An 11,156-nucleotide genomic window follows, 5' to 3' on the forward strand; every position below is an offset into this window, starting at 1 on the left:
GGCTGCGTGGGGCTCAGTTGCCGGCTGAGGTTAAACCACGACAGCACCCCGGGGTGTAAGGGGCATATTCTGCAGAGCGGAAGAGTGCACCGCTCGGAAGCGGCACCGAGTGCAATGCCTCTAGAGAGGTTCCCCAGTCCCCTCTGGCACCGCTGCCAGGCAGTTCCCGGTGCCTCGGGCAGCCTCACTGCCAGGCAGTCGGCTGGACCAGCCCTCGCATCAGCCCAGCCGCACAGCAGGCACGAAGGAAGTGGCGCAAGCCCTCCAGTACCAGCCCTTACTCCAGAGGAGTCCGTCTTACCAGGTCCCCAACAGTCTCACGCAGCTCCCGGACCTTCTCCTCCAGGTCTAAGTTTCTCTCCGTCAGAGTCTCCACCATCTCTTCAGCACCCAAAGCAGCATCCACCTGCAAGCACGCACCACATCACGCTCCAACCTGGAGCTCAACACACTGCAGCACGCAGCTCAAAAATCCTTTTATACCACCGTGGGATCACCCCGGCAAGCTGTGGGACGTGGCTGATAAATCCATCTCCCCATCCTGGGGTGAGGGTTTGCCAGACAGTGCATAAGCTCCCTCCTGGTAGCAGAGAACAGCATGCCTCAGGAGAGCAAACAACTCAAACCAGAACAGCCAGCAGCCCCAGAAGGAAGGGCACGTGAAAAAGAGAGGCCTGGCTTTGGCTCTTAGAGATGTACTGGCTCTTTAGCTGCAGCACCAGGGCACGAGGTTGAACAGTTTCAGGTCAGTGTAAACGATGCTGACCTTCAGGCTGAGTCTTCGCAGGCTTGTGACAGTGCTTTCCAAGCTCTCTGTCCCCCCTGAGGACCTAGGGGAGTGGTTATACACTTACAGTATTAATGGAGGAATAGGCATTTCAGTCTCTTTGCATTAAGAAGCATCACCTCTGCTAACAGCCCACCTTCTACGTAACTCAGGCTAATGCTCAGAGAGCGTGAGGCCAGCGTCCCTCCAGAACAGCAGTTCGGAGGAATTGCACAGGCTGCTCTGCAGCGAACGTAGATCGCAAGTGTTTAGCCTGGAGAAAAGGAGGCTGAGGGGAGACCTCATCGCTCTCTACAACCACCTGCAAGGAGGTTGTAGCGAGGTGGGGGTCGGTCTCTTCTCCCAAGTAACAAGCGGTAGGACGAGAGGAAACGGCCTCAAGTTGCGCCAGGGGAGGTTTAGATTGGACGTGAGGAAAAATTTCTTTACTGAAAGAGTGGTTAAACATTGGAACAGGCTGCCCAGGGAAGTGGTTGAGTCCCCATCCCTGGAGGTATTTAAAAGACGAGTAGATGAGGCACTTAGGGACATGGTTTAGGACATGGTGGTGTTGGGTTGACGGTTGGACTCGATGATCTTAGAGGTCTTTTCCAACCTCAATGATTCTATGATTCTATGATCCTTCCTGAGGGCTTCCTAAGGGCTGCCCCACACCAGCACCGATGTCTCAGTCTGGCCAGGAACAAGCCTCATGAAGATCACCCAGGCAGGAAGATGTGATGGATCAGCACTGAGCAAGCAGCAAACACAGATCAGCCTTGGAAAGCACGACATATCATCCATGTCCTATGTTCAAGAGCCACCCTACGGCCAGCACAGTTCCACCGCTGGAACAGGGTTTGCTTTTGCACAGGGACCCAGAAGTATTAGTCCCTGCAGTGGTATCACCGAGCGCGGCTCTCCAAGAGTGACTGACAGAAAGCGCTCTGTGCCAGGGGGTGACCCAAGCTTGCCCGACAGCAGTTGCTCAATGCTCCAAACGGCCCCAAGCTTCCCCTCCCTGCCTATCCTCCCCCCAGTGGACTCACCTGCTCCTTTAGCTCATCAACCGTTTTCTCCGCCTGCTTCACCTCCTCCTGAAGCTTCTCCCTCTGCTGACGCAGGGACTCCAGCTCCGTGTTTTTCTTCTCCATTTGCTTTTGAAGCTTCACGTGTTCCTGCTTCTCTGATGCAGACAAGTCCCGCATCCTTTGACAGAGCAACCAGACCCATCACAAGCCCAGCAGAGACCCAGGTACCAGAGCAAGAGGAGCCATCCCCTTCCCAGACACTGCTCTTGGTGGGCACCAGCAGAGTCAAGACCCCCCACACACCCACGCTGGTGCTGGCTGCCCATCAGCAGCGCGAGCAGAGCTCCTTTGGAGCCTCTGGCAACCCCTCCCTGGGGGGGGACACGAGCAGCGTCCCCAGAGAACAGCTCATTAACAGTGAGGGATGGGCGTGAATCGGTGCCCGAGACGGCACCTTGCTTTGAAAGAATCAGAGCGATAGAGGATGGAGAGAACAGAAGAGGAGAACGTAGAAAAATAGACAACAGAGACAGGCAGGGAAGAATAGCTGTAAATGGGACAGGCTAAAGCACAGAAAGGAAGAACCCAGTAAGCAAAGAAAAATAAGTCACATTCACAGCCTTTCACAGTGTAAGAGAGAAGGTCAGCAGCACAAAAAGACAAAGCACAGACAAGGAAAGGCGCTTCGGCACGCCAAAGAACAGAGCTTTGCTTATGTGTATATTGAGGCCCCTGTGTGACCAGCTCTGCTAACAGCCCCAAAGGGGCTCTGCCCAGGGAGTGCAAGTGCTGGGAGGTTCTCTCGCTTGGACCTTCTTTATACCTCCCACCCCAACTATGCACTGGTTTGGGAGTCCTCGCAAGGCAGTTTCTTGTGTTTCCTATTAGTAGGGGATGCTTCCACCTCCTCTACCTGTTCCTGGCCTACAGGAGTAATTGTCTTTAAGCACAGGCTGTTTTCTGCACCAAAGGCAACACAGCACCCTGCGCGCACTGAACCACAGCCACGGGGGAGGAGTGAGGTGGGACAGTGAGCAGTGGTGTGGTTACCAGAGGGACCCCACCTGAACCTCCAGGCTAAAGCACATGTGGCTTCCAGAAAGAAAAGCCCCAAAGCCCCGAGCCCTGGCAGATGGGCTTGCCCAGGGAAAGGCAGGAACCAGGTCCCAGTGCTGAGCAGGCTCAAGAAACCTCGAGCAGGACCTGCGCAGGAGGCGTCTGGAGAACTGCCCTGTGCAGGCTGCTTGAATAAACCTGCAGCTGTGCTGGAGAAGCAGAGCACTGCATACGCAGAGAAATGAAATACAGAAGCTGTCTGAAGCGGCTCATTTTCTCCTGATCTACACTGGTCTCCAGTGACAAGAGATTCTCCCTTCCCTGTTGCATGCTTAAAGGAGCACCAGAGCTCAGAAACAACCCAAGACCAGCTAGCACGTGTTACATCGGCTGCTCTGGAAAAGAAGTATTTGGATCAGTGCTCTGACACAAACTCTTATGAGGCCAAGACAGCATGGGCTCTCGTAGGAGAGAACTTCATCGGCAGCCTTTGGGGAGCACAAGTGGTCTCCTACCTTACAAGAGCTTCCTTGAGTCTCGCATTTTGCTCTTCCAGCTGTTTGACTTGGTAACTCGATGCTGCTCCATCCGAGCCTGCGGTAGAAAGGAAGCATTATTCCGCTTGTGCAGAAATGGCAGCTGCTAAACAGATCCAGTTCTCTTAACGCTAAGTGACATTACAAACACCAGCAAGAGGACAGCTAAATCATACCAAGGGGAAACTCATCGGTTCCTCTCCTGCAGCTGAGCAAAACCCAAGCCTGGTGTGTAACACTGGTGCTCGCAGGCTGAGAGATTCCCCCGATGCCACCAAAGCCAGTTAGCGCAGATGAAGAATCAATCATAGAATCATAGAATCATTGAGGTTGGAAAAGACCTCTAAGATCATCGAGTCCCACCGTCGACCCAACACCACCATGCCCACTAAACCATGTCCCTAAGCGCCTCATCTATCATACCAAGGGGAAACTCATCGGTTCCTCTCCTGCAGCTGAGCAAAACCCAAGCCTGGTGTGTAACACTGGTGCTCGCAGGCTGAGAGATTCCCCCGATGCCACCAAAGCCAGTTAGCGCAGATGAAGAGCCACCGTACCAACCCGCAGACTGTACCCGAGCAGCCGCTGGGCTGTGGCAGAGCAACGCGTCGCTGGATACCGTGAGTGCTCTCAGCTCCCAGCCCTCCCGGCCCTCACAATTCAGTGAAAGCAAACTCAAATCAAAGACCTTGCTCATCGCAGTAATTTCCACATCTCCCTGCAGACCACTCCTGTCCTCCCAACGTTTTTCCCAGCCCCTCGACAGGTCTACCTTTCTGTCACATCCCTCAGCCTGCCTGCCTGATCATCCGCGGCTTCCGCAGGTTTGATTTTTTTCAGGTGAATGCCAATACTGCAAGTGTTTAAAGGCTGGGTTGTTTCCTGCTGTGTGCAATTTTTAAAGCTCACCTTGAACAGCAAGAGCTGAGAGGCCCCAGGGGAATCAAAACAAGGGTAATGCACCGGTTTTGAAGCTGTGCTCAGTGCAAAGCTGGGAGCTTGGATCAGTAAGCAACAAAAGCAGCTGCGTGACCTCCCACATAAAGTCTGTCCCAGTCAAACACCTTTTGGAGTGGGATCCACTGTCCCCAGGGAAAATGACAAGCATTAAAACTAAGCCTGAGCTCCTCTAAGCCCAGGACAGGAAGACTTGTCCCCAGACTCAAAAGTGCAGCAGCTCCATCTCTGCCTTCTCAGTGAGGCCGGGACCCAAGTGAAGACGAAGCTGAGCTGCTGCCTGCTGCTGACCTGCCCACGTGTGGCGGTCGTACCTGCGCCTGCCGAGCAGGGCTGGGGACGCAGCAGAAAGCCCCAATGGCTGCCGGGGGAAATCGCAGAGGCAAAGCCTCAGCCCTACCGCAACCAGCAGCGAGGAGCCACCACTGCTCCGAAGCAGTCAAGCGTTCTGCTCCCCAGCGAGGAGCTCCCCTGTGAAGTGGGACCCAGGCTGAGACCGCCTAAAAGCCGACGCCTTCCTACCTTTCTCTTCGATCTCGTGCTTCAGGATCTCCAGGTCCATCGTGAGATATTCCACCTTCTCTTTCAGGGAGTCCACCTCCTGCTGCAGGGACTCTGCTCGCTCTTCTGCCATCTCCTTGTCCAGGGTTGCCATTTCAATCGCATCAGCGGTGTCTGCCATCTCCTCCATGTAGCGCTCCTTGGCTTCCAAGGCATCTTTGGCTTCCTGCAGTCAAGCACACACGAGTGAGAAGACCCTGGAAGCCCAAGGCCAACGATAGAGACGCCCCTCTCACGAAAAACGAGCCTCGGACAATTACGTCTCTCATGGTTCTCTCACAGGAGGATCAAGTCCAATTAGCAGCAGCTTATCTGAGCTGAGAGGGGAAGGCCCACTGCCAGTGCTCCAGGGTGCCCATCTCCGCTCCCTGAGGCCTCTCCCCTGCTTCACACCTTCTCCCATCCACAAAAGAGCCCAGCAGAAAAACGATCTGCAGGTGAGGAGAGACAGGTACGAAGACAGAAAAGATGCAGGCTGGTACCGGAGCAGACAATCACATAAATCACTGGGGAAACAAACCAAGAATCCACCCTGGAAAGCCAGGGCAGAGAGAAGCAAAAGCTCTTTTGCCAGCAGGGCTGGAGTCCTGCCGTCTGCCTGGGAGCAGCAGGCACGGGTGCCAAGAGCAGGTAACCCGTCCCTGGGGAGAAGGGACAGAGGGAGAGCAGCAACCTGCAGCAGACACTTCGAATGACACCCAAAGGCAGGGCCCAGCAAGAGCAGAGCGGCCACAGGAGAAATGTTCTCGATAACGAGCGACACTAAGATTCATTATCTCCAAAGCCCTGTGGCTTTCGCTGGCAGTGACTCATACCAACCAGCCCTGCAGGGCAGGAACTCAAAATGCATTAGTTTACCTAAAGGGAGATGAGTTTTAACAAACTAAAGTCTACATTAGAAAGTCAGGATCAGGACCCCCCCAGGAAGCCACCGGAGAGAGGAACCCACTCCAGAGCAGGCCAGGAAAGACACAGCGCGTGGGGAAGGGAGCACCCGCTTACACCCCCGTCACCGGAGCAGGGAGGACTCGCACGCCCAGCACCCGCAGGGGCTGAGGTGGGCTGGGACCCCTGCAGATCATCTGCTCCAACCCCTGCCCAAGCAGGGGCGGCTGAGCCAGCTGCCCAGGACCCGGTCCGGTCGTGTCTCACACATCCCCAGGGATGGAGACTCCAAACTTCTGAGCAACCTGCTCCAGTGTTTGATCACCTTCACAGGAAAAAGGCTTTTTCTTACGTTTAAACAGAATTTCCTGTATTTCAGCTTGTGCCCCTTTCTTCTTGCACTCTCAGTGGGCACCACGCAGAAGAGTCTTTACTTCCCCCGTCAGGTGTTTATACACATCGATGAGAGCCCTCGCAACCCCCCTCAGCCTTGCCAGATACCCGTCACGACGCGCTTAGCTCAGACGAGGCTCCAGAGGACTGGGTCATCTAATCGCTGCTGGAGAACAGCTCCTGAGATGTTCCAGCTTGCTTCAGCCCAGTTCCCAAATAGACTCAATGCTGATTATCAACTCAGTCCAACAAAGCAAAAGCTTATATTAATGCCGTATTTAAAACGAAACCACATTGGGATGTGACTGCTTTAAGCCATGAGTACTGTACAGGACCATACTGCTCAATTCCCGAGTATATTGCTCTTAACATATCGCAGGAGCAAGCGAGAGGAAGGACAAGCTGCTGCTTCACAAATATTGGAGAGTCAAAGACAAGCGCAGGGCAAAAAAACTTCCACCGCGCAGGTGCGGCGGTTTTAAAAAAACCCGTTCAAGACGTCCAGGCATTGGGACAGCGGGAAGGTTTAGGCTGCACGGTCAGCTTCGGGAGAGATGAACAGATCCCGCGGCATCACCAGTGAGCCTCTTCCTACAGGGCTGCTCCCCCAGCTGGATCGGAAACCTCAATACACGGCAATGCTCTTAAAGCTGCTGGGGTCCACTGATTTTTGAAGTCAGTTGCAAGATCTCCAGGAGCTTTACTTAAGCTTTTGAAGGTGGGACTGGCTGTTTATCAGCAGGTTTGGAATGTGAATGGTGGCCCTCCCACAGCGCTGGCAGACCCGCGACAGCAGATTAAACTGGAGAAAGGTGGCTGCTGCCACACTTGGACACCCATCCTGCAAGTTGAGATGTGCGACCTGCTCCTCAACTATCGCGTTCTTCATCCCCATCTATTAAATGAAACCACCTCTAACGTCAGCTTGTCTTACCCTGCACAAGACTGAGAGTTGCACCGATAGAGGAATCGACTCACGGATAGATCAGACGTTCCTGCCCCAAAGGCCAGGCTGTCGGACAGATGGGGCAGGCAGGCAGCAAAAAGCAAAGCAAATCCTAGGACGCACAAAATCTCTGGTACCTTGGCAGGACTGCGCAAAGCCCATCCAAAGGCTCTGTCTGCTCTGACATCTAGTGCGCTTAGAGAACGAAGCTGTGACTTCAGCTCCAGGACAAGCTGCATGTGCTACTGCCATGACGGTCCAGACCCACGCTCGCACGCTGCATTAAACATGCAGCGTAGCCTGACTGTATCTGGGATTTGCACTGGCAGCTCGATACCTAAATCAGTATTTACATCGGAGAGAACAGCGATATGTGAGGCCAGAGGCCATTTTAGGACCTGGCGTGTATTCAGAAGACAGGAGTCAGGACAGCACACAGTTTAATGCTAGCTGGTACTGCATAAAAAAACCCCACACACATTTTCAGCAATTTAATTAGCCCTGGAATCACGTCTCCCTGTGCAAGCCCCGGCACCAGAGCTGCCCAGCTCCCCAGGGATGCTCACCTTTTTGGCCTCCTTTAGACGTTTCTGGAGATCAGCCTGTTGTTCTTGCATTTTGCTCTTCCATTCTTGCACCTGCTCCAGCTGGATCTTGTACTTCTCGAGCTCTTTAAGCTTTGCTTTGTCCTCATTTCGCTTTATCTTCAGAGTCTCCAATTTCTCCTCCAGGTCCCTGACTTGAGAACGCAAATTCTCCTCCTCCTACAACATCAAACCAAGAATTACCAAAAGGAGCAGCGGCATCCTTTGGAGAGAGCTCCACATACGTTAATTTAACCCACACAGAACCTGATCCATCAGCTAGCCTGTATTTTGGCATCGTTACTGGGGCAGTTTTAGAAGAACACATCACTCTACACTCGCAGCTACAGAGTCCGTCTGTCATTTTAATACAACGTGTGATAAACGTTCCTTGACACGCTGGCAAAAAACCTTTCGGCTGGCAAGAGGTCCCGAGCACCTTGCTTTTGACTTCACTGGGATCCACGGATGCCTAAATCCCTTAAAAACGAAACAAAAACAACCCCCACCACTAACAGGTCCAAATTCACCCCTCGGCAACTCTTCTCCTGCCCCTAGGGTCAGAGCAGAGCAATGCCATGCAAGAAACACGTTTTCATAAACAGAACCAGATCTTACAGAAAGGCTCTATCAAAACAACGTGCACGACGGTACAGGCTTACAGCGGCCAGTGGTTTTAGTTATTAGCGTGTACTTCAGAAACATGCCGACACACACACGTAGGCTGCATCTCAAACTGTGCGTTCATGCCGCAACTTCACTGCGCTCCGGGTGAGCTGTTCCCCTTCGGTCCTCCCCCAGTACCCACCCTACAGAGCACGGCAGACGTTTGTACGGGGGGTGGGGGGGTTGTCTCCCCCACGCTCCCTACCCGGGGGGTCGGCGCGCGTTGTAACCCACGGTGTATCAGACCCGGTGCAGCTCTACGAGGGCGAGCCAGGCACAAGCCTAAAACCCGGGAATCCTCCTGCCTCGGCAGATCAAGTCCTAAAATGCTCTCTGCTGTGCACCCCAGACCAGCTCGCACGGGCGGCCCAAGACCTTCTCCGAGGCTTTTCTAGCCCGTTACCCGCACAGAGGCAGGTGCCTCGGGCTGTTCCTGCAGCGCCGGTGGCTGACCAGCACCCCTCTGAATTCACCCCCTTCTGCTCTAAGTGCATTTGGGCCGCATTGGTTGGGCTTCACCATGAAACCGGCTTTACCCGGAGTAAAAGGCACAGCTTGAGGAGGATACTAACGCCAGTACGCAACGGTCCAGGAGCGGCTGCACAGCGACACAGCACTGCAGCTGGGTCCTGCAGCGTTATCTCGAGACCAAAGCCAACGGTGGCTGAAATGAAAGCTGGCGCATGGAAAAGGGACACAGGCTTGAGATTTTCAGCAAGATGCAAACGCATCCCCCCCCGGGCTGTAAGGGTTCCCTTTCACAAGCCTCTTACGTTCCAAGGGGAAAGGCACACCTGACTCTCCTTAAAACACAGGCAGGGTGGGCACCGTGTTTCTAAATGCTGTGCTGTAACTGGAGAAGTGCCCACGCAGGAAGGGAAACACCACTCAAGCAGCACAAAGGTGTCGCACAGCCACACGCGAGCTGTTACTGCAGAGTGAGTTAGGTCGAGGCAAAACCCTCAGCTCCCCGTTACGGAGGTGACGGGGTGATTTCCACGTGCACGCTCATCAAACCAGAGCCTCGGGGCAGCGGTCACCTGGCCTTCATGGAGACACTGAGACGCTGCCGAGCTGTTCTGGAGACAGAGAATACCTTCAGTTACACTGGCCTGTCTTGAACACAAATCATACATCTGAAGTACACTCGTGTTTTACAGAACGGGAGAATAACTGAGGTTGGGAGAGGTGAGTGGAGGTCTCTGGTCCACCTCCCTGCTCGAAGCTGTGCTGAGTAGATCAGGGGCCTCATCCAGTCAAGCTCTGGCTGTCTCCAAGGACGAGGTCCCGCAGCCCCTCTAGACCCATCCCGGTGTTTGACCACCCTCACCCTGAGAACTCTTCCCTAACACCAGCCGGAACGTCCTGTGCTGCCACTCGCGCCTGTCGCCCCGTTCCCCGTCACCGCGTGCCTTTGAGGAAAGCCCGGTGTCCGTGCCGTTTAAAGAAAACCCCCGTTCCACCCGAGGTCCCACCTTTTTTTAATTCTGTAAATAAGCGTCGGTGCTGTACAACAGACCCCAGGCTGCCCCCGGTACCTGGACTTTACGGTCCCACTGCCCCTGGCTTGCAGCCCGCGCAGCTGCCGCGAGAGCCCTCGCGAAGAGCAGGGCAGCTGCCCGAAGCCAGGGCGATTCAGTCTTTAAGTGGCATAGTCCAGACAGCCCCCCCCAGAGATGGCCCTGTGCTCTTCACCAGTGCCCGCTCGATCCCACAGCAGCGGCCACGTAATCCCCCAGCGAGCTCCCACCAGGGAAAACTGATCCTGTACTTGCCGGTTCTTTTTTGGCCAGATCAGCTCCCACGGCTAGAGAAAGGCTGATGCCAGCACAGCGGTACCTGGGCAAACGGCTGCGAGCAAGGGCAGGAGAAGGGGACGCGACCCCCCCTCTCCTGGCAGCAGCACAGGGTTAAAGCAGCCTCATGACTAAAGCTTAAAAATCACGAAGCCGGGTGACGTTAAGGAACAGATTTTGAAAAAAATCCTACGCGATGTCAAGCAGCATAGGAAAACCACACAGATTTCTCCTCTGCTGCTTTCTCAACCCCGGACACACAGATGCCACCAATACTATCAAGCGAACGGTTTTTGCACCCATTAGATAAACCGGTTACCAGGGTCCTCGTGGGCAGCTCGGGGGAGCGGGGACGTCCCTTCTTCCCACCAGGCGGTGGCTTTTCCAGCCTTTTCCTCAACACGCAACCTCAGAGCGAGCTCTTTGTCCCCTCATGCTATTAATTCTTTGCCCTCATGCCCTAAATCTTTCACGAGCTCTAATTGTAACTAATTAATACAAAGCAGGATGGAAGTAATGAAAAACTATTTTAAAGATCAAAAATGGAATAACTATGCTGATATAATTACTAGAAACACCCAAGCTTGGGGAAGAGTGGACCTCTCTAAGCGGTTTATTGCATCTGAAGGCAGGAGCGTTCCCAAAGTGCATCCACCGCTGGTCCCTCCGCTCCAGTCCGTCCAACACCAGTGGCTGGAGGGGGTAGTGCTCGGGTCCTCCTCCGGATTTAATGCACTTGAGCTCTCCCCTCACCGGCAGGTTCAAGCTCCGACTCAGAGCCTCGACCTCCAGCATGTTCACCTGCCAAACTGCTCTGATGCCACGTGTATCCCACGGGGACCCGGGACAGCCTGGAGAAAAGGAGGCTGAGGGGAGACCTCATCGCTCTCTACAACCACCTGCAAGGAGGTTGTAGCGAGGTGGGGGTCGGTCTCTTCTCCCAAGTAACAAGCGGTAGGACGAGAGGAAAGGGCTCAAG

The 11,156-nt window shown here is 54.3% G+C and overlaps 1 protein-coding gene across 1 annotated transcript in view; it reads right to left on the reverse strand.

The window, feature by feature from the left end:
* Positions 1–11,156, reverse strand: part of DCTN1 (dynactin subunit 1) — an 89,172-nt gene that overhangs the window by 20,140 nt on the left and 57,876 nt on the right. Inside the window, 5 exon segments of the mRNA XM_019474189.1 lie at positions 302–406; positions 1,816–1,975; positions 3,369–3,447; positions 4,869–5,073; positions 7,698–7,895. Of these exon segments, the coding sequence (XP_019329734.1) occupies positions 302–406; positions 1,816–1,975; positions 3,369–3,447; positions 4,869–5,073; positions 7,698–7,895 (747 nt within the window).

This window comes from Aptenodytes forsteri, unplaced genomic scaffold, assembly GCF_000699145.1.
Source record: "Aptenodytes forsteri isolate BGI_AS27 unplaced genomic scaffold, ASM69914v1 Scaffold729, whole genome shotgun sequence".
NCBI classification, from domain to species: Eukaryota; Metazoa; Chordata; class Aves; order Sphenisciformes; family Spheniscidae; genus Aptenodytes; species Aptenodytes forsteri.